This window comes from Sesamum indicum, linkage group LG4 (genome assembly GCF_000512975.1).
Source record: "Sesamum indicum cultivar Zhongzhi No. 13 linkage group LG4, S_indicum_v1.0, whole genome shotgun sequence".
Taxonomy (NCBI): domain Eukaryota; kingdom Viridiplantae; phylum Streptophyta; class Magnoliopsida; order Lamiales; family Pedaliaceae; genus Sesamum; species Sesamum indicum.
Window position 1 is genome coordinate 1,423,076 of NC_026148.1, and position 27,852 is coordinate 1,450,927.

Sequence of the window (27,852 nt, forward strand, 5' to 3'; positions counted from 1 at the left end):
ATCTTCCTACAAAGTTTTTGAGCGATTCATCCTCTCTTTGCCTTATCGTAAACAGGTATGCAGCTGAATGCTTTTTCTTCCTTTTGCTCACAAAAATGGAAAGTAAATTGCTACAATAATTGTTCATATGATTTTATACTATCGCTAGGTAAGTTGGTGAACCATTCTTGTGCCTATCCTACAAGAGTAGTGATAAACAGTTTAGTTGTAATTGGACTTGACTGTCCATATAACTTCAAAGTTGCTACATGTTCTTGGGAGTTCTTGGGTCCATCATATTTGGGTACATCTGTCATCCTAAAACTTAGGTTCACCACCTCCATCAATATCTACTTACAAAAAAGTGAGTTTCTATTTTGTGCTACCAATTCCTCTCGCTTTTTCAATTCATCAATCTTCTTGTCCAATTGTTCTATCTGTTTTTCCATACTATCCACTTCTACCAGGGAGATCCCTGGTTCCCTTCTCTTAGTCTTCTCTCTGCTACTGGATCCTACTTCCGTGAACTCTGGCTCACGGCCTTTCACAGGCGCCCTTCTGCTTGCTCTTTTGGACGCTCTCTTAATTTTTTTTCTTTGAACAATTGATGTTTGGTCGTTTCCTTAACGATAGGGGTGGCAAATCTTCTTTCATAAGCTACCAATGCATTCCTTCCAGCTTCTTCCATCAGCCTTTGCAACTGTCCCTAGTCAATTGCACTATTTGCTCTCCTTGCCTAGGTATCCTCTACTACATGCACATCTCCCCTCGACGTTTCTTCCATTGTCTCTCAATTGGCAACCTCAGTTTTTCCACATACGGCGCCAAATGATTTAGATCGAAATATGCGACCTCCCTTAAAAAGCCCAAGCTCGCAATATATCCGCCCCAGATTGTAGATTGGTCCTAAGGAGTAAACACATACGTTAGGCTAGTTGGGTTTGTCCCCAACTAAAACCTTCTGACGCTCAAGTTAGTTCGGGTTTAGGTAAACGTATGTAATCAGGAAGAATAATTGAGATAGAAAGCGTAAAAATATCCTGGTTTAAATGCCCTAGTTGTGAGTTATTTATAGTGCTTACTTATACAAAATTGTTTGGGCCATGTGTTATCATTATAGAGCCTCTTATTCGCAATCGTGTAACGGAGGTTGATGGGTTCATTCGGACTCGACTTGCGAGTCTTCAGGGCGAGTAGGTTTCGAAGACCCTATCCAGCCTTATATCATGCGGGTCCTACTACTTTTTAGGTATTTTTACCTTAAAATGGAGGGGTTTTTTTTGTCTTTTTCTATGAGAGAAATAGTACCCTCATCACATATTATTATGTAAAAAAAAAAAAAACCTCATAATATGAGAAGATTAAGGATAAATTTATTAAAATATAGAGTACAAGTTAATAATTGAATCTCTTGATTTAGAGTTTTGACTTGATGGTTTTTAGGAATAAAAGCATTTAGATGAACTATTTAGACATTGATATTTGTTTTAGAGGGTTCTCGTGACTCCCTATTTAAAATTGAATTTTCTTTATCAGTATTTGAGAAACCAATTAAATCAAATGCACGGAGTACAATAAAAAATCAAGGCTCAATTTGAGCCAATGAGTTTGAATTTGAAGAAAATACTTTTATAAAAAAAGATTTTAAATAACTTAAAACAGAAAGAATCTGAAATATGTTAATGTTCAGTAAAATAAAATTCAAAATTATTCAAATAGATCCCAATGATTTACTATTGAAATTTTGAAATTCAATATTTTAAATTTATTGTTCCAAATATAATTCAAAATTACTTTCATCAATTTAGAAAAAATTGTACTTTCAGTCCCATACAATAGAGGAGTTGTACTTTTGATCACACCATTTACGAATTTAGGATACAAAGTTGTTGTATTTTCTATCCCATAAAATAAAATATTGTGGCATATTTGATCCAATAAAATAAACAACTATACCATTTTTTGTTCCAAATACTATAATTTTTATTTTATAGAACCAAATATATTAAATTCATAAATTAAGACCAAAAACAAAACACTCTTTATTGCATAGAACAAAAAAATGTGATTTTTCAGCCAATCCCATTAGATTTTGTCAAGCCCAAGACAAAAGACATGGTACACTTATGTTCTGTCCACATCTTTCATTTTTCTTTTTCTTTTTTTTTCTGGTAAATAAGGTTAGCGCACATGAGTCTTTTATTTTGAATTAATTTTAGTAGGGACCTATTTGATTTATGGGGCTAAAGACTTTTCAAGGTTGCGTGTTTGCTTATGTGCGAGTAACAGAAAAGGATATCTTTGACTGTCATTACAAAAGTCTATGTGGTGAGAATTCAATTCTCTTCTTTTTTTTTCCCCCGAAAAACAAAAGACAAAGAAAAGACAACCAAAACCTAAATTTATATTATACAGTAAATTGTGCCTATTAAAAATTTAATCATTGATTATTAAAATTTTAGTATGCACCAAATATGTAACGGACCAGAAGAATTTATCATTAATTTGTAATAAAGTCAAGTTTAAGAACAACCATAAACAGAAAAAAATTAAAAAAGAATAGAAATATTTAGATTAGACTTCCCAAATAAAGGAAAAAATACGTAATTCAGCTATCAAGGAAGCTAGCTAAATTAGCGAAGTTGTGATTCGAAAGTTATGGGTTCAAATCTTACTCTTACATGTGTAGATATTATTTTATTTTAATAATAGTTATTAGTTAATATTATCATATATATTGAATATTGATAATTGGAATATATTAATTATGGATAGAAATTCATGATATAATGGTAATTAATTTATTTAAAAAAATAAATGAATAATCCAGCTGTAATTCATCCGTATAGAACAAAATTAAAGGGAAGATTAAGGGAAAAGATAGAAATAATCAAATTGAGGGATGTGCAATAAAAAGGTTAGAGTATTGAAGGCAAAGCAATTGACTGAGATCAATTGGAGCCAACCCTTTTCCTTGTATAGATTAATAGCAATCCAGCTGCATGCATGTTTTCAGGATTTGGAGTCAAGCTTAAGATTTTGAAAGTCCAAAACTGCCCTTTCCCATCATTCCAAGCAAGTCCTCATCATATCTACTCATCATCTCTTGTACAATACTATAAATCCAGGTCTCCACTTGACTATATGATTCAATTATTCTTTTAAGAAAAATATGACTTATTTTTAAAGGTGGGATATATTTTCATACTCAAGTTTTATTATTAATATCACTTTGATATTTAATAATTACGAATAATACAATTGATATCTAAATTTTACCATTAATATTATTTTGATGCACAATCAATATGTTTTTGGATAGTTACACTCCCCTCCTTTGAAATTTTGTATAATTATATGTAAATTCCATATAGTTGGGAAATTTACATCTAGCACCCCTAAGGTTTGCTTCGGTCTAACAAATAAGTTCGTTCGTTAGTCAAAATTCACTAAATTTCTTGATTTAATAAAAGAAAATAAAAAATTATATATGTTTCATCCTAACTGACTTATTGCAGGTTAACTAAATCTTTTTATAATCAAATTACCCTCTTGTTGCTGGTTAAATAACTGACTTATCGCATGTCTTCACATATTATTGTATGTACGGAGGTATATCCTCACAGTTATGAGGGTGCTTTAGTTCAAAAAAGAATATTTGACCTGTAATAAGTCAGTAACAAGTTAATCGAGGGTAGAAATTAATTTTCATTCATTTTTTTCTTAATATCATCAAATTCAGTAAATTTTGACCAATAGGGATTTATTTATTAGACGGAAGCAAACCTCAGCGATGATAGATGTAATTTTCCAAACCACAAAGAATCTATGTGTATTTATACCAAATCTTTCCAGAAAATTGCGCAGCGCCGTGTAAAACGCCAAAATTTTCAAATTGATGATGAGCTTGACTATACCCGTACGGATTACCAGGAGGTGATCCAAGAGTTTATTAGGTTCTATGGCAACTTGCTAGGAAACGAGCGGAGCAGAAGGTTCTAAACCTTCGATACCTACGTCCGTGGGTACGCCGCATTGTGACCAATGAAGAGGCTCGGGTGATGATGCACCCGGTGTCAGATGATGAGGTTAAATTCGCTATATTTGATATTGCAGCTGATAAAGCCCCTAGGCCGGATGAGTATACCTCGGGATTTTATCAAGCCGTGTAGCCTATTGTGGGTGTTGAAGTGACGCAGGCAGTACAGGATTTCTTCACCAGTGGACGACTCTTGAGACAGGTGAATGTTATGGTTCTAACACTCATACTTTAGACTGATTGCTTATTGTAATGTTTTGTATAAAGTCATTACTAAAATCATTGTGCAAAGTATGAGTTCAGTGATGGATAAACTTATTAGTCCAGCACAGACAGCCTTCGTTCCGGGTCGCTCTATTAGCAATAATATACTACTGGCATAGGAGCTTTTTACAGGGTATAATCAACAGCGTTTGCTACCTCATTGTGCCCTTAAGGTAGATATACGTATGGCATATGATACAGTTTAATGGGATTTCCTCATTGCTACCTTCCAGCTCTTTGGATTTCCTGACAGGCCTATTCATTGGGTGGAAGAATATATTACTACTACCTCGTTTTCTATTGGGATTAATGGAAAACCACATGATTTCTTGCTGGTGCTCGGGTTCTTCTCCAAGGAGACCCCATGTCCCCATATCTATTTGTCTTGATTATGGTGGTTTTTTAATCTTATTTTGCAGCAACTAATTAATCAAGATAGGAGGTTTGTTTTTCACTGGAGATGCGAGCCGTTGAGATTAGTTCAGCTTGAATTTGCTGATAACCTATTGTTGTTCGGTCGGGCTAAGCCAGAACAGTACGAGTGCTCAAGAAGGGACTTGATTTATTTGGGGATTTGGCCGGCCTTCGGGTCAATGTCCAAAAGAGTAACTTTATTATCTCACGGTCAGCTATGGGGATCCGGAATTTGCTTATTTACCAACTCCACTTCCAAGAGGGACTTCTGCCAATGAAGTATTTGGAACTTTCTCTTATCTCATCACAGCTTACTATTTCGAATTACCGACCCTTACTGTTAAAACTGGATCAGTACATCAAAGGATGGGAGGGCATAGCTTTATCTTATGCGAGACGAGACAGATTATTAAATTTGTTCTTACTGCCCTTAGTATCTATTGGGCATCCACTTTTATTCTACCCAAAGACACCATTCGAGAGATAGAAAAATGGTTGAGAACCTTCTTATGGAAGGGATCATCTGCTCGAGGTTATGCAAAGGTGGCATGGGATTGTGTATGTCGTCCTATTGATGAAGGTGGTCAAGGGATTCAAGATATTTCTACTCTTAACCGCGCACTTATGGGACTCAAATTGTGGCAGATTATTCGCGGCAACCGAGCTTCTATTTGGTATATTGGATCTATCATACACGCTTGAGAAAGGTTACTATCTGGACGGCCCCTAAGCGAGGGGGCTCTTGGGGTTGAAGAAAACTCCTTCGCTTACGGCCACTTCTCCGGCCTTTTGTTCATTATTTCATAGGGGATGGAACTACTTTTTCGTTATGGCACGATCCTTGGCATGATCTTGGTCCACTCATCCAATAGTTCCCGTAGGTCCCTTGACTTACAAACACTAGGGAGATGAACAAGGTTGTGGTTTTTCTTCTAGATGGGCAATGGTGTTGGCCCTCTATCACTGACACTCACTCCCTACAGCTCTTGTATTCCCTTCCATCCATCCATGGAGGGCCTGGTCATATCTTTTGGCGGTCAAGAGATCCACAACTAACAGTTGTTATCATGATTCATTCACTACGGGGTGAAGGGTCCAAGGTAGGTTGGTCTTCACTACTATTGGGCCGTTTCAAAATCCCTAGACATGCTTTTGTGTTATGATTGGCAATCCTTGGTAGACTCTCTACTATAGATAATAAGCCTTGGTTAGCTTATCTTTGTTCTGATGGTGCTAATGAGACCCATGATCATCTTTTTTTTCAGGACCAACTGCATAAAACCCCCCTGTGTTTTAGAAAGTATGCAAAAAACACCCTCCTATTTTCAGAATAGGCTAAAACCCCCCTCCTGCTTTGTTTTAGTCAGCAAAAAATCCTCATTCTGTTAGCAACTAATGGGAAGTGGAGAAGACGCGCGTCTACTGCGTTTGGTAGTCATTTTCTGTGGCTTAGTTTCATATTTAATGATGTTTTAGACTTAAATACCACTCTATGGGTCTATATAACATACAAAGAGTTTTTTGGCTTGTTTTGTGTGTTCCTTTTGTTATTTCTCATCTTAAAAAATAAATTAAATTTTGTCATATTAAATTTAAATTGAAATATTAAATTAAATTATATTTAAATTCAAATAATTTTATAATTGTTAATAATTAAATCTAACTATTATTTTTAATTAATTAAAATATATATTTAATTATTATTATTATTATTATTATTACAATTATTATTAATTAGCCAAAATATTTCATTATTATAATTATTTAAAATATTCTTAATTAACTAAAACATATTTTAATTAATATAATTAAAATTAATTAAAAAATTAAAAAAAAAAGAAAAATGGGGATTTTCATCCATTTTTCACTCGGCACCATCCGGACGAATTTTCGATAGCCAATGGTACCATTTAAATTCTCTCTTCAAGACGAACATTTTCATACATTCAATTTGAGTTTTCGTCAATCATAGGGAGTGGGCTCAAGTCACGACCTCCGAACATGTTTGCCGTCGATTCATCTCCGTCCGGTGGAATCTCGATCTCAAACCACTACCATCAGACTCGTCTTTTCAAGGCGATTCTAATGAGACTGCCCTCACTCAATTTGGTAAAAAATTTACGAAGATACGATGATTTTAATAAATATTAGCCGCCGGCGACGAGAATGATGGGGGAAGCCGGGGGTGGGGCTATGGGGTAGGGTGGGTAGTTAGTTTTTTCTTTAAAAATATATAATAATAATAATAATAATATATTTTTATAATTTTAAATTATTTATATATAATATAAGTTAAATAATTTATTGAATCTAGACATTTTATTTTTTTAAAATCTAACGGTTGAGATTAATTGATTAGATCTAACGATCAGTATTTGATTAAAGAAGATCCAACGGTCATTAATATAAGAACTAATATATAATAAGTAAGGGTATAATGGTTATTTTTTAAAAAATTAATACTATTAGTTGGATTTAACGGAGAGGGGGCGATTGAGCTGACTTTTACAAAACACAGGGGGGCTTTTAGCCTATTCTCATAACAAGAAGGTTTATTTTGCAGATTTTTTAAAACACAGGGGGGTTTTATGCATTTTGTCCTTTTTTACGCTTCACTCATTAGCGTGGCTGCTTGAGGGTGATTCGACGCACACTTCCGTTCGATTGGCCAAACTGAGCTTGGGCTACTGACGTCTTATGGACTGCTCGCAGATGGATAAACAAACACTATGTTTCTACGGCCTACCGCGCTCTTTTGGCCTCGTGTGTGTACTATATCTAGCGTGAGCGCAACATTAGGCGATTTGATGGAGTACATAGAGATACATGCACTGTAGGTGTGTTGATGGTTCGAGATGTGCAACAGAGGATTCTTAGCATAGAATTACCTACTGCTATTAGCACTTGTGCGCTTTACCGCTTATGGCGGATTCCTTGGCCTGTTGTGAAAATCGCGTAGATTAAGCAAGTTGTATTGTACTATTGTACTTTTCTTTACTCAATAAAAATTACCTTTACCGAAAAAATTATACCAAATCTTATTGAAGGAGTTAATTATTTTTTTTTATTATCTGTTTATATAGTCGTCATTTTACTTTAGATATTAACATAAAAATAATTAAATAGATCAAAGAAAATCTTCTATGAATTTATATCTATATATTTTTTTTATTTGCGGTCAAATAAACTTAAGTTTAAAAAAATACAAAAAACTTATTTATATTCAAAAATTCAAATTTTATATTACAAATTTTTTAAACTTAAAATGTAATTGAACTTATGTGAGATCGCAATGCATATTGAATTTTACTTGTAATACAATTAATTGCTAAGTATGAATTATCTTATAAATATTAATAAATAAAGTGAATAGAAATAACAAAATAATAATATATTATTATGAAGCATAATACTCAAATGCAGAAGATGAAAGCCAAACCATTCAAATAAAGACAAAATTTAATGATTGAAATTTATGCAAAATTTTCTTTAGTATATTATATATATATATATATATATGATCTCTCTAAAAAAAATTTAACTATTTTTATTGAACGGCCACCATATAAACAACTTTTGTGACAAATTTGGGACGGATAGTGTTTGTAGATGTCATGGTTTTGTCCGATTGATTTCATATATTTAGAACCGCCACAGGAGTTACAAATACCATTACAAAATTATCATACGTGTAAAACCACTACAAGTTGGAATAGTTTTTGGAATAATTGAAAATTTTGTAATAATATTTTTTTAATTGAAAGATAGCCATCCCAAAATCAATAGAAGAAGTTGTTCCAAATATTTATTATGTATTGACCGTTATAAATATAGGTATAAGTTTTTAACCATTGCAAAATTACAATGATTTTAGGAACTGCCTTGTTAGACTTGTAACGGCCACCAAAAAAAATAAGAAGTCGTTCCTATAGAGTGGATATCAGATAAATCCTATTCAAACTATTATAACGATTCGGAGTACGAAACTCCTTAATATATATACAAACCAATATTACAAAAATATTGAACAAACAACAATGAAAAAATAGAAATCAAACGCTATTAAATAAATTGGCTCAGAATCTGTCAGATCCAAGCAAGAGGAACACGGTCACGGATGAGTACCGTTCCCAAAGTCACCGACTCACGGTAACACCACAAAGTCAGAATTCTAACCACACTCCGATCACTCATATCAATATATCACTTCAGTCACTGAAACCCTTTAGATTCATAGGTATTCACAAAGAATGCACAAAGAGATTTTCTCATTGTTACTCGTGTGTTGAAAGGGGAACAGAACCCCTATAAATAGGGCCGAGAGAAATGATGGAGAAGGAATGCCATGGTGGCTTTCCTTACGCCATCATCTTGGCAAAGGAAAGCCTCCATAATATCCGGTGAAGATTCGGGGAGAAGATATCATAGAGATAGCAAGAGAGAGAGAGAAGAGACTGTCGGCGCAGAGAAGAGGAGAAGGTGAGAATGACAGATAGAATTGGGTTAGGGTTAGAATATAAGTGGGTAGGAGTGGATTGGGTATCAGGTTGGGTATTGGGCTGCCAAGTGGGTCGGACTTTATGGGTTTCCAAGTGGGCCAAAATAAATGAGGTCTGTTGGGCCACAGAATCTTACACACTCCACCTTGGACCAAAATCCTTTAAAAGAAAACATGGTTCAGAGTTCGTTGGATTTGGCATTATCATCACTGCCTACGGGCCCGCTCCAGTGTACTTGCAAAAAGAACTTGTGTCTCACCTACAGCACTATCAGTCAGGGGCCATATTTAAAATCTTTAAACAATTAACAAACTTTTCAACAGGAAGACACTTTGTACCCATATCTATTGGGTTTTCCTAAATTTTGACTTTTTCCAATTTAATTACCTCTTTGCTGACAATGTCACGAATAAAATAAAACCTTACATCAATGTGTTTAGTCCTATCATGAAAAACAGGGTTTTTGCAAAGTTGAATCGAAGATTGACTGTAAGAGAAAACAGTAAGTCTATTTTTAAGAAAACCGATTTCTTTAATGAGACCTACGAGCCAAATCGCCTCTTTGATGGACTCCGGCGGCAGGACACAGTCTTCAAGGCCGGCATCCTTGAGTCGCGGCAGCTTGATTTTGTCCAGCAACGATTCTGCTGGTCTTTCCCCTTCCATTGTGTTTCTTTTCAACCTTGAAAATAATAAGAGAGCCTTTCATGATTTTCATAACACCCTTTCCCCATCTACCCTTTAATGCTTCCTCTTCTAAGGCAGCACATGAAATAAGATTATGGCTAAGTTCAGGAACATATCTAATATTTTTAAGGGTTAATCTACACCCATCCTTGAAGTTTAAAAAGATATCACCAATGCCTTTAATCTCACACCATTTTTCATTAGCCATGGAGACAAAACCAAAATTTCCAATTTTAAGATTTAAAAAAAATATCTTCAAAAGGACTTATGTGGAAAGTACAACCAGAATCAATCAAGAATGCACAGAATTCACATCAGAGACAACAAATACTTCACCAGAATCATCAGCAACATTGTTCATTCTTTCTTTTTCATCAGTATGATTATCTCTATTATCCCTTCTTGTTTTTCTGCAATCTTTAATATAATGACCTTTTAAATCACAATTATAACACCTTATTTCTCTAGTTTTATCATCTCTATGTGAATTATCCCTGGTTCTAGACTTATTCCTATTGTTATTTCTATTTTTGCTTCTACTTCTACCTCTCGCAAAATTAACCTCATGTTGGTTTTTACTAGGTCTATTCGTTTTTATGTCTATTTCTTTGCTTTTTAACCCATATACAACAGTATCAAGATTCACACTATTTCTACCACTATTTTATAGCAGCTTTCACATCAGAATAAGTATCAGGTATAGCATTCAATAGTACAATAAGAGAATACTCATCAATATTTTTATCACCAGTCAACTTTATGTCTTGAACCAGTTTAGTGAAATCATCCAAATTCCCATCAATGTTTTTAGACAAATCAAGTTTGTATCTAAAAAAATTTTCCAGCAAAAAAGTTTACTAGGCAGAGAAGTTTCAGTATAAAGCTCTTCTAATTTTTTCCATAATTCTTTCGAAGAATTTTATTTTCCAGCCTTTCTTAAAACATTATCTGACAAATTAGAATAATAGAAGAGTAGGTGTATTCATCATTTTCAAGTTGTTTTTCTTCAGAAATGTTTTCAGTATATCTACCATCTATAGCTTTGAAAACTTTTTGCTGAATCAAAATACCTTTCATTTTTTGTTGCCAAATCGAGAAATCACTATTTCCATCAAAAGGTTGTAAGTTGTAACCGATCATTAAAAAAAAATTCAGAGTTTTAGAAAACCTTTTAACAAACTTTAGAAAATGGTTTAGTAGCAGATTTTAGGCAGAACAATCACATATCATAGAGAGTAATTTTATGATAATATTATCAAAGAATTTCCAGAAGAATTCACACAAAAACAGAGTTGGTAAATTATGGAAAAATCACAGCAGATCAGATCACGATATTCGACAGAGATGAAGTTCACAAGTCACAGTACTGATCCACAAATATTTAAGTAGCACTAAGTAGCATAAAATTATACCAGAGACAGTAAATCAAGGATAATCGAAATCAGTATACCATAAAATAGCAAAAAGATTGTAACAGCAATATCAATAGTTAACGACAGAAAAAGGAAGCTCAGATCACACAGGTCAATGATAATATCAGTTAAATAATTAGATCAAGTAACCACAAGGCTAAGGCCTCTCCAGCCTAACACCCAATCCAGATAACTGACGACCTCAAGGATCCGACCAGGAGGAAAATCATGGGGACCTCAGCAATAGATCAAGAAATAATATAAGACAAAAAAATAAAACACAGAATGTAAGGAGGGATTTAAGAGAGTTTACCATCTCTAGGAGCTTCTCGGATCAGAAACGTGGCTCTGATACCACTGTAGAGTGGATATCAGACAAATCCTATTCAAACTATTACAACGATTTGGAGTACGAAACTCCTTAATATATATATACAAACCAATATTACAAAAATATTGAACAAATAACAATATAAAAGTAAAAATCAAATGTTGTTAAATAAATTGGCACAAAATCTGCCAGATCTAAGCAAGAGGAACACAGTCATAGATGAGTACCATTCCCAAAGTCACCGACCCACGGTAACACCACAAAGTCAGAATTCTGACCACACTCCGATCACTCATATCAATATATCACTTCAGTCACTGAAACCCTTTAGATTCACAGGTATTCACAAAGAATACATAAAGAGATTTTCTCACTGTTACTCGTGTGTTGAAAGGGGAACAGAACCCCTATAAATAGGGTCGAGAGAAATGACGGAGAAGGAATGCCATGGTGGTTTTTCTTACGCCATCATCTTGGCAAAGGAAAGCCTCCATAATATTCGGTGAAAATTCGGGGAGAAGATTTCACAGAGATAGTAGAGAGAGAGAGAAGAGACTGTCGGCGCAGAGAAGAGGAGAAGGTGAGAATGAGAGATAGAATTAGGTTAGGGTTAGAATATAAGAGGGTAGGAGTGGGTAGGGTACTAGGTCGGGTTGTGGGCTGCCAAGTGGGTCGGACTTTGTGGGCTTCCAAGTGGGCCAGAATAAATAAGGTCTTTTGGGCCACAGAATCTTACAGTTCCAAATGCCGTAAACAAAACCATTATGTAAAGAGAGGTACAAAAGCCGTTCCAAAAATTGTTTAAATTTTGGGCAATTTAATTTTGGGGTCAGCTCAAAATGTGGAAAATTGGAACTTTGGAACGGCCAGTTTACAAGGTCGTTCCAAAAATCGGTCAAATGAATTCGTTTGACAAAAAAACTAAAAAAAAAAAGATTTCAAATTTTAATTGGTCATTCCAAGATTAGTAATAAAGATCGTTCCAAATACACTAATATCATGTCCATTTAAAAAGCCGTGACAATGGTGTTCAAATTCCAAACTTATGTTGTAAGGTACGATATCTTAAAATTCGTGCATTGGATTCCTACCAAAATTAAATACAAATAAAATTGTGTTCATTTGACCATGTCTGTCAGTCTGAATTAAAATCACATGGCCTGATTTAATGATGTACCAGATTGAAAGACTACTCTTATATTTCAGATATGGTGTCTCGAGATTCGTGTATCAAATTGTGTCCAAAACTTCATCGAATATATTTTTATGTCTGTTTGATCATATCGATTTGATCTAAATTTTGACTGTTTGATTAAGCTATACAGTACGACAACGTAAGATGATAGTTATATCATGTAATACTAAGAATTATGAATATACAAATTTATTTCATCTTTTGAACATATATCAATCTCAATTTTTTTTTTTTTTTTGAATAAATTTGTATGGTTCCACATATTGAATACTTTTCTTCAACATCAAATTGTCCAATGTGGATTTTTATTAATTTTTAAAGATTTTCTGAAAAAAATTATATATTTGGAATTCCTTTCGTAACAACTTAGTTGATACGTCATTTTGGTTTATGAAAAAATATATTTAATGTTGAAACTCCTTTTGAAATGGCTTTATACACGACTTCTCAATAAAAAACTTGTTGGAACTCTTTTTGAAACTGTTTTATATACGGTTTTGTCAATAAAAAAATATATATAGTATGTATATTATATTACATTTTGTAACGGCCAAGCAAATGTTGAAACTCTTTTCATACCAATTTTTTACCGTTCCAAAATTTTAATATAAACGTCACACTTAGCATATTTTTCTCACTCTTTCTCCTTCAAAAGACCCACAAACTCCCCCCAATTCTAGCTCACCATCCGCCACATGGTTGCCACTGGAGCTCTTCAACCTTCCCCATCCCTCCTCCTCCTCAGCTATTAAATCTAGTAGGCACCCCTCCGCCTTGGCCATTTTCAAAATGCAGAATTCTTTTGTGATTTTATGTTTTTTAAAAAACCTTTCTGAACTTTACATAAATATTAAAATATTTTCTGAAATAATTTTTCTTGATATTCTGAAGGTTCTTTTTGAAATATGAAAATATTTTCTAAAATATTTTATATTTTTCTAAATTATTGGGGTTTTTTCTAAAATTTTTCATGTTTTTCTGAAATTATATCGGTAGTTTTCTGAAATATTTCAAAAAACATTTTTGAAATATATTTCTGAAATATATTTTTGTTGGGTATATTTCTTCAATTATTAATTGTTAGGTAATTTTGTTGTAATTCTAAAATTGTTTGTAGGTATGATGTATTTTTTCTGAAATTATGTAGGTATGTTGGATCAAGATCATTGTTGATTGTTAGAAATATATTTATGAAATTATTTGTATGTATGTTGTATTTTTTTTTTCTGAAAGTATGTATTTGTACGTATGTTGTATAATGATTAAATATGAATTTGTTGGGTTTATTTTGTTAACTGTTAGGAAAAATTTATGCAATTTTTTGAGTATTTTTATGCAATTTTCTAATATTAAACATTTTAGGCAAATTTTAAAAACATTATCGAATTTAATACAAAAAAAATTTTAAAAAAAATAGGGATTCTAATGCAAATTTTAGAAAAATTATGGACTCTAATGCAAATTTTAGAAAAATTATCGAGTTTAATGAAAATCTTAAAAAAAATTATGGACTTTAATGCAAATTTATGAAAAATTGTGGACTTTAATGCAAATTACCGAAACATTTTAGACTCTACTGCAAATTTTACGAAAAATGTCGAATTTAATATAAATTTTATAAAATTACGGACATTAATGCGAATTTTAGGAGAATTATTGATTTTTATTCAAATTTTAAGAAATTTGAATATATTAGGAAAATTATAATTTACATATACTATGATACAATTAATAGTTTTTAATATTATTATTTTTTAGGTTGTAGATCTGTAATTATCGGTGTTTGAAAAGTGCTACAGAAAGAAGGAGGATAAGCAGTCGAATGGCTCGAGGCCATTGCAGGTCGCGGTAAGTATATTAAAATTTTATTTTGAATTTAAATTTTTTTTTATTTTATTAATCAACTAATTTGTTCGCAGGGGCTGTTCGAAAAGATGATAGAGGAACAACAGACCCAACAACCTCCAGCTAATACCCCAACACCCGACGACGAGATCAAGAATGGTACAGACACTACCGATTTGGAGTCCGATTTAGATTAGTTTTTTTTTTAAAAAAAAAAAGAAATTGTATTTATATTATAAATACAATATTTAAATACTAATTTAATTTTTTTGATTATGTTGTTATAATTTTCTTGCTATGTTAATATGTCTTTTTATATAATATTTCACATTTAACAAATTCAACTATATATTTATAACAAAAAATTCAACAAATTACCATTATAAAAATAAATATTATAATAAGCTAAATGCAAATAAATAATATAAAAATATATATTTAGTTTGTAGCGGTTGTTGTAACGGTTTTTGGGATAGAGATCACAAGCACACAACCACAAAAGTCGTTCCAAAGACCGTTACACATGTGTTGAAAAAGATTATTATAAAAAGATTGACAAAAATTGTTACAAAATAAGTTATGGCCGTTGCAAATAGAATTCAAAAGACCGGTCCAACATGGATATAACTATATGTATTACAATGGTCGTTCCAATAATACATTTATCAAATTTAAATTGACCGTTCAAAAAACAATTCCAAGCTCATTTTCTGTATTTGATCAAGTATCGTAACGGCTTTTTGAGCCGGTATAAAGTCTGTTACAATACTGCCACAAGATAATTTTAAATTCTTTTAATATGAAGTTAATTATTTAAAATATTTTTTTTAAATTTCTTACTCCAACTCAAATTCATGAATCTAAATATAACCTAATTAAATAAAACAGAAGCCCTAGTAAAAGTAATATAATAGACAAAAATTCCCTAAAAAATAAAAAAAAAAAGAAAAAAAAGGCAGTGTGACCCCTCAAATTTGTTAAAAAAAAAAAAAAACAGGCCAACGGCTCATGTGCCAAGACAGTGATATTTTTTTTTAATAATATACTTTCATCTATTAAAATTTACTACAGTTAATTATATTATCTAGTATTCTGAGATTTGCTTTCATTTAATAATAAATAAGTCTTTTTATAAGTCAAAATTTATTTAATTTGTTCATATCAACAAAAAAGAATTTGATGAGAATTAATATTTACCCTCGATTAACTTATTACTTACTTACTGTAGGTCAAACAAATTTTTTGGCTAAACTACATTTATAACAATGAAGATATACCTCCTCATATGAATTAGCATGTAAAGATATATAAGGGCAATTGGATCATAAAATGATTTCTTAATTTGCAATAGATCAGTAAGAAGTCAACCGAAAATGAAACTGATTTTTACTCAAATTTTTTGTTAAATCTTCAACTTTGGTGAATTTTAACTAACGGGGGACTTATTTATTAAATAGAAGCAAACTTCAAAAATATTAGATATAATTTTTTAAACCATAGAGATTCAATATATAATATACCAAACCTCTGAAAAGGAGAGTGTCATCATCTTTTTTCCAGAAAAGGAGATTTTGTAGGTACTAATATATATTTTTACATGGGGTACAGTACAAATCAACCCTTTTATTCATGAGATACAATAATACAATTCAAATTAATTAATTAGATTATTCAATACTATTTTCGAAATATAGTTACGTTGACTGATATATCATGGAGTTCAAGCAATTCATAATCAAATTGATTAGTCAACACATAAACCAGAAATTTGTTAAAATATCCATACCCCCACACATACCTTTTTATTTGCATAATACTATACAAAAATACATATACATAAAATTACTCAATATTATATTACAAAATATAATTAAAATTGACTGATTAACATCATTAATATTTAATCCCACATTTAATACAATCCATATACGTAACGTCGAAAAAAGATATTTCCAAAAAGGCTGGGATTGCAAAGCGCAAAATCCTTGGGATCCCATATACATATTTTTAGGAAAAGGTATCATTATCATCACAACGCATTACCAATCTGTCCTTCTCACTATATATATATATATATATGTTTACATATATTCACGTCTAACATACAAACATAAACTTATAGGAATTCTAGCTACGATAATTGAAGGCAGATAGAGATGCCGAATATTCATGTGGTGCGGAGCTATGCTCTTGTGTTAATAATGGCGGTATCGGTGACGGTGGCGGCGGCGATGGACGGAGAGCGGCCGAGCTCCACCACTGTCCCGGCGGCGCAAATAGCGGACAGAGTGGGGCGACTGCCGGGGCAGCCTCCAGTGAGGTTCAAGCAGTATGCAGGGTATGTTACTGTGAACCAAACTCATGGGAGAGCACTGTTTTATTGGTTCTTTGAGGCCATCAGGAATCCGGACAAGAAACCTCTCCTCTTGTGGCTCAATGGAGGTACTGTGCCCTTCAATCTTTTTTCATGCATATACTATCTTATTAATTGGGTTAATGTGATTTATCCCTTTTCTTTGTTCATTATATTTTGACATAAGTTTTGTTGTGTATTCTCATACAAGTCCTTGAACCAAACTTTTCACAAAAGAGAAAGAAATAATCATAGTGAATTTGAGCTTACGAAAGCTTTTTTCTACAAGAACTAAATGAGTGAATTTGACCAACCTATCTTTTTCGGTGGAAAATTTGGCTTTTGTCGGAAATGAAGTTTAGGTTTGAGTCAGAACTGCTCACTGAATTTCAACCAAAAACGTTGAACTCTACGCCGACACCATATAGTTACTATCATACAGAAATTATCTAATATAATTGCCACCAGAAATTCAATTATTGGTCATAAAATAACATAGACTAAGACGAAATGCAATGATTTGAAGATTCCAAGTCACATTATTTCACCAACTAATGTCTATATATGTTGAACATTAAGTATAAGTCAATAATGTATAGGATATATTACCAAATTTAGAGAGTTTATGGTACAATTTTACGTGTTATTAAAGGGTAAATTATATTCATACTACTTGAAATTATGATTATTTTTATAATTATAAATTTACAAATACACCTTTTGATATTGTACTTGTAATTGCGAGTACACATTTTATTCAAATTTCGTACATATACCACCATAGGATTTAATACAATACCACCTATTAGGGTGTAGTTGGATTTAAAAGAAGAATTTGGGAAAGTATTTCAAATGAATTCATTTGAAAAGAATTTAATATTTATCCATATTTATCGAATTATACTTCAAAATTATCCAAACATATTTAAAGGATTTGTTATTAAGAATCTGAAATTAATGCAAATACAACCTTAAGATATATTTCTAAGTTTATAAAACATATATAACGAGTGAATTAAATCTAATCGTGAGAGACATCAATACAATTTACCTTTATTAAACGATTTTGGAATCTATATTTGCTATTATTTTTTAGAAGTATTAGGTCAAACTTTATAATCATAAGTTTAAATAAATATTATCATTTTTTGGAATGTAATGATTGTGGAATATTTATTTGAAGCCAAATTAATCATTGCTTTCTTCGAACATGTGTATATAAGTCTTATTTGACCACCAATTGTTGAGTCAAAATATGTATTATTTATGGTAGCTTTGTCATTTAATTTCTTTTCATAGAAATATTATTCCAAAATTGGGGAATAATTTCTTGTCATATAGCAAATGTTGACTAAATAGTATTTACTGTCACTTATGATTGGGGATGTCAATTTAAGAACTCCAAATATAGAGTTGATAAATTATAATTTATAATTAATTAATTTTTTACAATTAGAAGATTTCAGTTAAAATTTGTCTAAAATTGCTTAGTCAAACAAAGTTATGACATTTTAAATTGCTAACCTTTCTTCTTCGTCAATTTCCCTTCCGTCTTCCCCATTCCGACCACCGCCTCGAAACCCCGGCAATGACCATTGCCAGTGCAACACCGCCGCCCAAACCCAGATCTGCAAACCCATCGGCACAAACCCGCCGCCGCCCGAAAACCCCAGTTGCAAACCCATTTGCCCGCAGCGTTCATCTCCTCCCCTCGCCACCGATAGTGCTCTCACCCCTATCCACCAGATCCCCCTTCCTCCCAATCCAATCACCCACATCCATCCATATTGTGTGTATATTTATTATTTATAATATACATATATTTATATATATTTTCTGTATGTATAAATTGTTACTCAATAACATATTTATTTGTATATATATATTCTCCAGAACCACAACCCCCTCCCCATTTTCATGGGTTGAATAGCAATTTATCTCCTGTTATATCGAAAATGAGCATATTATCCCCTTAAAAAAAAATATCACAATTTATCCCTCCTACTTTGTAAAATGAAGCAATTTATCTCCTTATACAGGGAGGTAAATTGTTTTATTTTAAAAATTATAGGGGTGTAAATTATTGTATTTTAAAAAATACAGGAAGATAAATTACTATCTATTTTATCATAAGGGAGCAATTTATTCATTCACGATATCACAAGGGGTTGCTTGCATTTTTTCTTTTTTTTCACGTAAGCATTTATGTGATAGAAAAAAAATAAAACTAATGTCAACTTAGTAAACATTTCAAATTAATGTCATTATTTTGTCAACCTCAGTAATTTTGTGGAAGTTTTAAAATATTTATCTAACCTTAACATACAGTACAGTCAACGCAATTTAACCATAAAATATTTATGACGTAAAATATGCATGGACTATATATAGTTAACTAATACTTTCCCAAAAATAATAGTAATGTTATGATCTCTTTGGAAATAAGTTTAAAAGAAGTAAAAATCTGAAGCTATTTTAAATCTTTTTCGACTTTTTTTTTCCTTTTTGGTTCTCTAATCTTTCATTATTATATATATTTTATTTCTTTTATTATTATAAGGGGAAATGGGCAGAACACGTAAAGCAGAATTGCTAATCTACCAGCAGGAGTGTAGCATAATTGATATTTGTGCTTAAATTTATTATGTTAAAATTTAAAATGCTTTATGTAATTTTTATTTTTTATTTTAATCTTTCTTTTATATATGTTATAAAAAGCAAGGTTAAATAAGTCCGAATTATAAAAAATTTGATACTATATAAATATTTCATTAAGTTTTATTACTGTATATACAGAAATTTAAAGTATGAACAATTATAAAAGTTCAGGAGCTACATTGTCTTTTCTTTTCAGATGATTTTTTTTTCTTGATTACTAGTGTTTTCACGTAGGATTTATTGCATTTAATCCTCTTTATCGTATTTTAAAGTCATAAATTTGCTATATCCCACAAATCCTAATCATTGTGTCCATATATCACCTAATAATATCTGGCATATGTTGGGACGTAGTTATATAGGTGTAATTTATTCTCCTATGATACGAGAAATGAGTAAAAAAATTTATATAATAATAAAAACAGTAATTATTTCTTGTAATTCAGAAAATAAAACAAATTATCTCTTATTTATAGAGTATAATTTATTTTATTTTTTGAAATACAGGGATAGTCTTTTTTCACAGGTAATATTTGTTCATTTCACATATCATAGGGGTTAAATTGTACTTCACCCTAACTTTACATAAACGACAACATACGTTTATAAAATAAAAGGATTTGATATAATTTACCATTTGTAATATTTTAAGTGATCAAATTAACCATTTATAATAAAAAGATAGTAATTTATTCTTTATATTTTTAAAAAATGAAGTAATTTAAATTCCTATTTAAGGAGGTAAATTACATTTTAAAAAATATAGAGAAATAAAATATTATTTTATTTTTGAAAAGAAAAAAATTTACTCATTTAAAATATCATAGAGGAGTTACTTGCATTTTTCCTAAAAGAAAATATACAATCACCGTTTGCTTTACCTCTATTTCAAAATCTGAGGCTTATAACTACCGTAATTATGTAACGAGTCACTTTAGTAAAGGGTGAATAGCAATTTACCCCCATGTAATATTGAAAATGATCACATTACATTCCTATGAAAAAAACATAGCAATTTACCTCCTTGTAAATTGCTTCATTTTAAAAAACATAGGGAGGTAAATTATTGTATTTTAAAAAATTAAGGAGGTAAATCACTATTTATTTTTTCATAAGGGAGTAATTTGCTTATTTGAGATATCACAACGGGGTTGATTGCATTTTTCTCTTTTAATAAACATATCATATTTTTTTTAATTATATTTAATATTTTGACCTCATTTATAAAAATAATATAAACAATCATAATTAATTAATATTCACTTTTAGTGTCTGTAAATAATCTCAAAGAATATTTCAGGCCCAGGCTGCTCATCAATAGGTTACGGGCAATCCGAAGAGTTGGGGCCTTTCTTTCCTCAGAAGGGTAAACCAGAGCTAAAGTTCAACAAGAACACATGGAACAAAGGTAGTTATGCATTTACTTATGTTTTTTATTTATTTAATTAATTGAGTGATTTAATTTTTCATTATTGATCTAAGTACGTTTTGCGTGTAGCGGCCAACTTACTGTTTCTGGAATCGCCGGTTGGCGTTGGATTCTCATACACCAATACATCCAGCGACATTAAGCAGCTCGGGGACACTATTACAGGTAATTAATTAATCATGCAACAGGGTTTTTTTTATAAAAGAATAGTAATTATGGAACAGTAATACACATTACTCACAAATCCTTGTTGATTTTAATCCTTAGTTTGAAACCATAAATATATTTAATCAATCAACGAAAAACAAAATTAATGCTAAGTTCTATGTTAGAAAGTGAAAATTCTGGCCTATGATGGTATTGGATCTAATAATTATTTGGTTAAATTATATTTAACACCTCATCAATGTCTAACTATTCAGATACTTCCTGTCATTTGTAAAATTATGTATACACTTTTTAAAAGGGAAAAATACAATTTACCCCTCTTTTGATATTGTAGATGAGCAAATTATCCTCTTATGAAAATTAAATTAGTAATTTATCTTCCTGTTTTTTTTAAATGTAACAATTCCCCCCCCCCTATTTTTCAAAATGAAGCAATTTACATCCTTAGATAGTAAGGTAAATTACTTCATTTTAAAAAGTATAATGAAGTAAATTACTACTTTTTTTCTTTATCATAATGGGGTAATTTACTCAATTGCAATATTTGAGCAGTAAATTACATTAAGCCCCTTCTTAAAATTACAGTTTTACTTATAGTATAATCCTTGTTTGTTAAATAAATTATAAATACACACTTTAAAATTATAGTTGTAATTATAGTACACTCCGACTATATTTTGGGAGTATACTTATAATTTGTTAAAGAGCAAAAGTGTAGATGTAAGTGACCCTAATCATTTTTTGTTGTAATTTTGGAGATTGAATTTTCTGATTTCTTATAACTCAATTAATGTGCTAATCTTGATACATTCGTTACAATTATGTTGTACAGCTCAAGATTCATACAATTTCTTGATTGGCTGGTTCCGAAGGTTTCCACAATTTAAATCCCATGACTTTTACATTGCTGGGGAAAGTTATGCAGGTACCAAAAAAGCTAGCTACATATTTCACAAATAAAAATATTTTTACACAAGTGAAAAATTGCAAGTAACTCTTCCTTGGTATTATAAATAAGCAAATTATATCTCTAAAAGAATAGCAATTTATCTTTTTGTATTTTTTAAAATACAACAATTTTGTCTGGTGTTTTGTAAAACAGAGCAATTTACGTCCTTAGACAAAGAGATAAATTGCTTCATTTTAAAAAGTACAGGAAGGTAAATTATTGTTTTATTTTCATAGAGAGGTAATTTCTTCATTTATGTTACAAGGAAGTAAATTGTATTAAACCCTTTAAACAAGTATTTGTTAATTGAATTAATTTTTATAGTTTTATATAAAAAAAATGGGTGGGGTGAATAGCAATTTACTCTCTTGTGATATTGAAAATAAGCACATAACCCCCTATGAAAAAAATATAGCAATTTACCCTTCTGTAGTTTTTAAAATAAAGCAATTTACCTCCTTATACAGGGAGGTAAATTGCTTCATTTTAGAAATCATAAAGGGGTAGATTGTTGTATTGTAAAAAATACAGAGATGTAAATCGCTATTTCTTTTTTCATAAAGGGTAATTTGTTTATTCGCGATATTACAAAGAGGTTGCTTGCATTTTTTCTTAAAAAAAATGTATTTTTCATCCTATAATTTAGAAGGTGATACTTTTGGTCTTCAGGAAAAGAAAAGTAAAGTGAGCCAAAAGACCACCCTAACATAAATTAGAGGATGAAAAATGCAATCTCGCCATTTCATAAATAGTCAATTTGATTCTTTGTTTGTTGGCTTAATTGTTTTAGGGCACTACGTCCCTCAGCTTGCGGAGGTTGTCACAGACAAAAACAAACATGCTAGCGATGACGACTACATTAATCTCAAGGGAATTATGGTGCGCTTTAATTTCTCAATCATCATCATGCATTGATAATCAAATTAATTGCATTTTATCTCTTCTGAAAGTGCTCAAATGTACAAAATTCTTTCGAATACAAAAAATAGCAAAGTGACCCCTAAACTTTTGACGAAAAGCCCATTACTTTTGCGTTAGGGGGTCTTATTGCAATTTTATTAAAAGTTCAGGTGAATAGCAATTTATCCCCCTGTGATATTGAAAATAAATACATTACCCCACTATGAAAAAAATATAGCAATTTACCCTCCTTTACTTTTTAAATAAGGAGGTAAATTGCTTCATTTTAAAAAATATAGGGAGATAAATTATTGTATTTTAAAAAATAAAGAAAGGTAAATCGCTATTTATTTTTTCATAAGGGGGTAATCTGTTGATTTATGATATCACAAGAGGGTTACTTGCATTTTTTCCTTAAAAGTTCAAAGAATTGCACTACCATTTTTCAGACAATTTTTTTTGTCTAATTATTACTGCAGTTAATTACCCTTGATCATCGATCACTATTGTTTTCTTACTATTCATTCATCCATAACTACTTTGGTAGACAAAATATAAATTTTTTAAAATAACCTTATTTTATTTATTTATTTTTCATAAATAACCATCTTTTTTATGCAATTAGTTCTATCGATTTTCTATTTGTACATATTTAAAGTTAATTTATTATATCAATGTTAATTAATTGTTCAATCTTTTCAATTAATTAAATAAAAATATAATAAAATATGGGCACACATCAAATATACTCTGATCATGCTAGTACTATTCACTAAGGCTCAAAGTATTAGAATAACTACTTTTAGTAGATAAAATGTAGGTTGATTAAAATACCTTTATATATTCTTATTCTCTTCCAGTTTATATTTATGTACATTCAAAGTTGATTTATTTTGTTAGTTTTAAATTAATTACCATTTTTAATATTTTATTTCATTAAATAAATATAAATAAATTAAATTATACATACACGACGAGTTTATTTTAATAATGTCCACACGCATGCTTTCTATCATTCTTTTTCCCTATTGGATGGTAGAAAAAAACTTAAAAAAGGGAAAAGAAGAAAGAATTAATGATCTCCGCAGGTAGGAAATGCAGTATTGGACGACGAAACGGATCAAAAAGGACTGATAGACTACGCATGGGATCATGCAGTGATATCGGATGCACTGTATCACGAAATAAAGAGTAAATGCAATTTTAGCAACGCGAATTTAACCGACGATTGCAACCACGCTCTCGACAAATACTTCGATGTATACAGGATCATAGATATGTACAGTTTGTATGCTCCTACATGTGTGAACAGCAATTTCACCACCGTTTCCAAACCCCTTTCACATGTTAAGGGTGCTGTTCCGAGGCTTATATCCAACATTGTGAGTATCTTTCTTTTCTTCTCTTTTCTTCTTTCTTCTTTTAGGAAAAAATGTAAGCAACTCCCTTGTAATATCGTGAATATGATAAAACAAATAGCGATTTACTTTTCTATGTTTTTTAAAATACAACAATTTACCCCCTATAATTTTTAAAATGAAGCAATTTACCTTCCTGTATAGAGAGGTAAATTGCTTCATTTTAAAAAGTATAGTGGATAAATTGCTATAACTTTTTCATAGGGAGGTAATGTGCTCATTTTCAATATCACAGAGGGATAAATTGCTATTCACCCTTTTATTTTATATTATTTTTTAGTTTTAGATAAATTATACTATCAAAATATATTCAAATACACGAACACATTTTATCATTTACAAAATTAAAAGTAAACTTCCTATTCGGAGTAAATGTTTACATAAACACGTCCAAAGGTACACTACATCAACACCTTCTCATAGGATGTATCCATAATTTTGTCAATGGCATCTACAGTATTTGTGTAATTGGCTCTAACTTCAAGGGATGTTGATGTAATTTTGTTATTCTTTAAATAACTTTGGTCAAGAATTTAATGCAATTTATCTCTTGATATTGCAAATGAGCAAATCACCGTCCTATATTTGTAAAATGAAGCAATTTACCTTTCTGTCTAAAAAGATAAATTGCTTTATTTTGAAAAATACAGAGGTAACTTGCTGTATTTTTAAAAATATAGAAAAATAAATTATTATTATTATTATTATTTTTAATCATTTTTAATATCGCAGGGATTGCTTGCATTTTTCACTTTTGTTTCATTATTTATTGTTGTTGATTTGTTTTCAAAACAATAAGTTAATTAATTGCTGTGTGCAGTTAACCTCAAACGATTTGAACGTAATCTATAATTTTTTAAAAATAATTGTTCAATTGTTTATTGTTGTTGGTTTGTTTTTAAAATAATTATTAAAATATCATTTTTATCGATTAATTTACAGGACGGAAGGCGTAGGAGGGCGTTGGCCGGGTACGATCCTTGTGCATCGGATTATACTGAGGTGTATTTCAATAGGCCTGATGTACAACATGCTCTTCACGCTAATGTCACCAAGATTCCTTATCCCTGGACACACTGCAGGTATTGCTTTATAATTAATTTGGGTTTCTGTAATTGATTTTTCTGTGAAAACAGATTTAGAAAATCCCTCTAATAAAACAAAAAGACAATAAAACCCTCTGAACTTCGTCTTGACGTGAAAGGTAATTATTATTATTATTATTATTATTTGACAAATTGGCAACACGATATCCATTTCTTTAGGGAAAAAATGCAAGCAACCCTTTGTATATCGTAAATGAACAAATTACTCTCTTGTAAAAAAATAAATAGCGATTCATATCCCTGTATTTTTTAAAATACAACAATTTATTTGCATATATTTTTTAAAATGAACCAATTAACCTCCCTATATAAGGAGGTAAATTGCTTTTTCTTAAAAAATATAGGGGGGTTAAATTGCTATATTATTTTTGTAGGGGGTAATATGCTTATTTTCAATATCACATGGGGTAAATTGCTATATATTTTTTTATAAAGGATTAATATGCTTATTTTTAATATCGCATGGGTAAACTGCTATTCACCCATTTCTTTAGTCAATTAACTTTTTGAATAATTTTGTATTCATGCATATTTAATATTATTTTATTTTTTTCAATTTTGATCAATATTTATTTTATCTTCAATGGTTTTACTAATTAAAATAAAAGTAAAGTATAAGGATATTCTATATTACACACAAGTGTGTTTTATGCGCTGATATAATTTTTTTCTTAATTTTATTATGATAAAGAAAATATTGCCCTTAATATTTCTTTTCACAAATAGATAGATACGGATATATTTCTTTTTAGATTTCACAAATTCATGGAGTGTGCTCAACTGCTATATGCCATTAAAGAATGACAAGTGTATATATAATTGATGGAAGATTGAGTTGATGCATGCAGTGACAGTATCACGTTTTGGAAGGATGCACCCACCTCCATACTCCCTATTATCAAAAAACTTATCGCCGCGGGTCAGCGAGTTTGGGTTTTCAGGTGACCAACTAGTGAATGGGTTGTAATTGATTGATAATTATTATAAGTCTATATAATAAATATTAATGGAAAACAATTTGTATATGAACAGTGGAGATACCGATGGTAGAGTTCCGGTGACAGCAACCAGATACTCTTTAAGAAAGCTGGGGTTGAACATCAAACATGATTGGACTCCTTGGTACACTGACAAGCAGCAGGTACCATTTCTATATAGTATTTTCACTCACATTATATATACTTAATGATCATGGTGTTCAATTATACTATATATTCATACATGTTAATTCTAATGAAAGCATATGTATGCATGTCATAGGTTGGGGGCTGGACAGTGGAGTACGACGGTTTGACATTCGTGACGGTGAGAGGAGCAGGGCACGAGGTTCCCACATTTAAGCCAAGGCAAGCGCTTCAGCTGGTTAACCATTTTCTCCAAGACCAAAGACTTCCTCCTCACCCATTTTGAATTTTACTGCTTTTTTTCAAGTTTACATTTTTGGGCACTCGATATATCACATCTTATGGGACGAATAAAAATCACCGTAATGAAATTGATCCATAATTAGGGTAATTGCAGATCTGCACATCTCTGCATGGTTCTTTATATTGATTTTTTGGGCTTAAACAAGCATATACTTGAGAGCTGAATTTATATCCCAAGAGTAAGGGTGACAGATGGGCAGGTTGGCTCGAGTTTGGTCAGATCCAATTGAATTGGAGTTAAAAATAAGTTTAAATTAAAATTCAAAGTGGGTTGGATTGTAAATGAATTGAGTTGGGTTGGTGATTACCATTTTCTTATATTTAATGTTTAATAATTTAGATGATAATATTTTTAATACAAAATTGTAATGTAATATGATATAATTTGTATTATTATTTATTTTCAAAGTACTATTAAAAAAAAGGGGGATTTGGTGCTGATGGGACGATCATTCTGAATCCCATTCCACGTTGTAATGGTTATTGACACTCTTAAGGAATGAAAATTGGTCGATAACATCATGATCATAATTTTTCATGTTTTGTGGTTTTGGGACGGAAAAATCGTTACCAAAAGTGTGTCAAAATAAGTGTTAAAATTTGTGTTCTTAAAATTGATCCAAACTTATAATGGTAAATAATTCGAACTCTTTTTAGAATACATTATTAAAGATAGAGACGGTCTAGAGGAGGCCGTTCCTATATATAAGACAATATCGTGTCTAAAAAATGACAGTTGGTAAATTAATTTCAAAATGAGGTACAATTTGGGACACTTT

At 31.0% G+C, this 27,852-nt stretch overlaps 1 protein-coding gene across 1 annotated transcript; it reads left to right on the plus strand.

The window, feature by feature from the left end:
- LOC105159792 (serine carboxypeptidase-like 34) lies at positions 16,764-27,281 on the plus strand. The gene is made up of 10 exons (XM_011076982.2): positions 16,764-17,107; positions 20,977-21,084; positions 21,175-21,270; positions 22,106-22,198; positions 23,013-23,101; positions 24,211-24,504; positions 25,483-25,622; positions 26,495-26,587; positions 26,679-26,787; positions 26,907-27,281. Exons 1-10 carry the CDS (start codon positions 16,822-16,824, stop codon positions 27,054-27,056), a joined length of 1,458 nt encoding a protein of 485 aa, XP_011075284.1. The 5' UTR covers positions 16,764-16,821; the 3' UTR covers positions 27,057-27,281.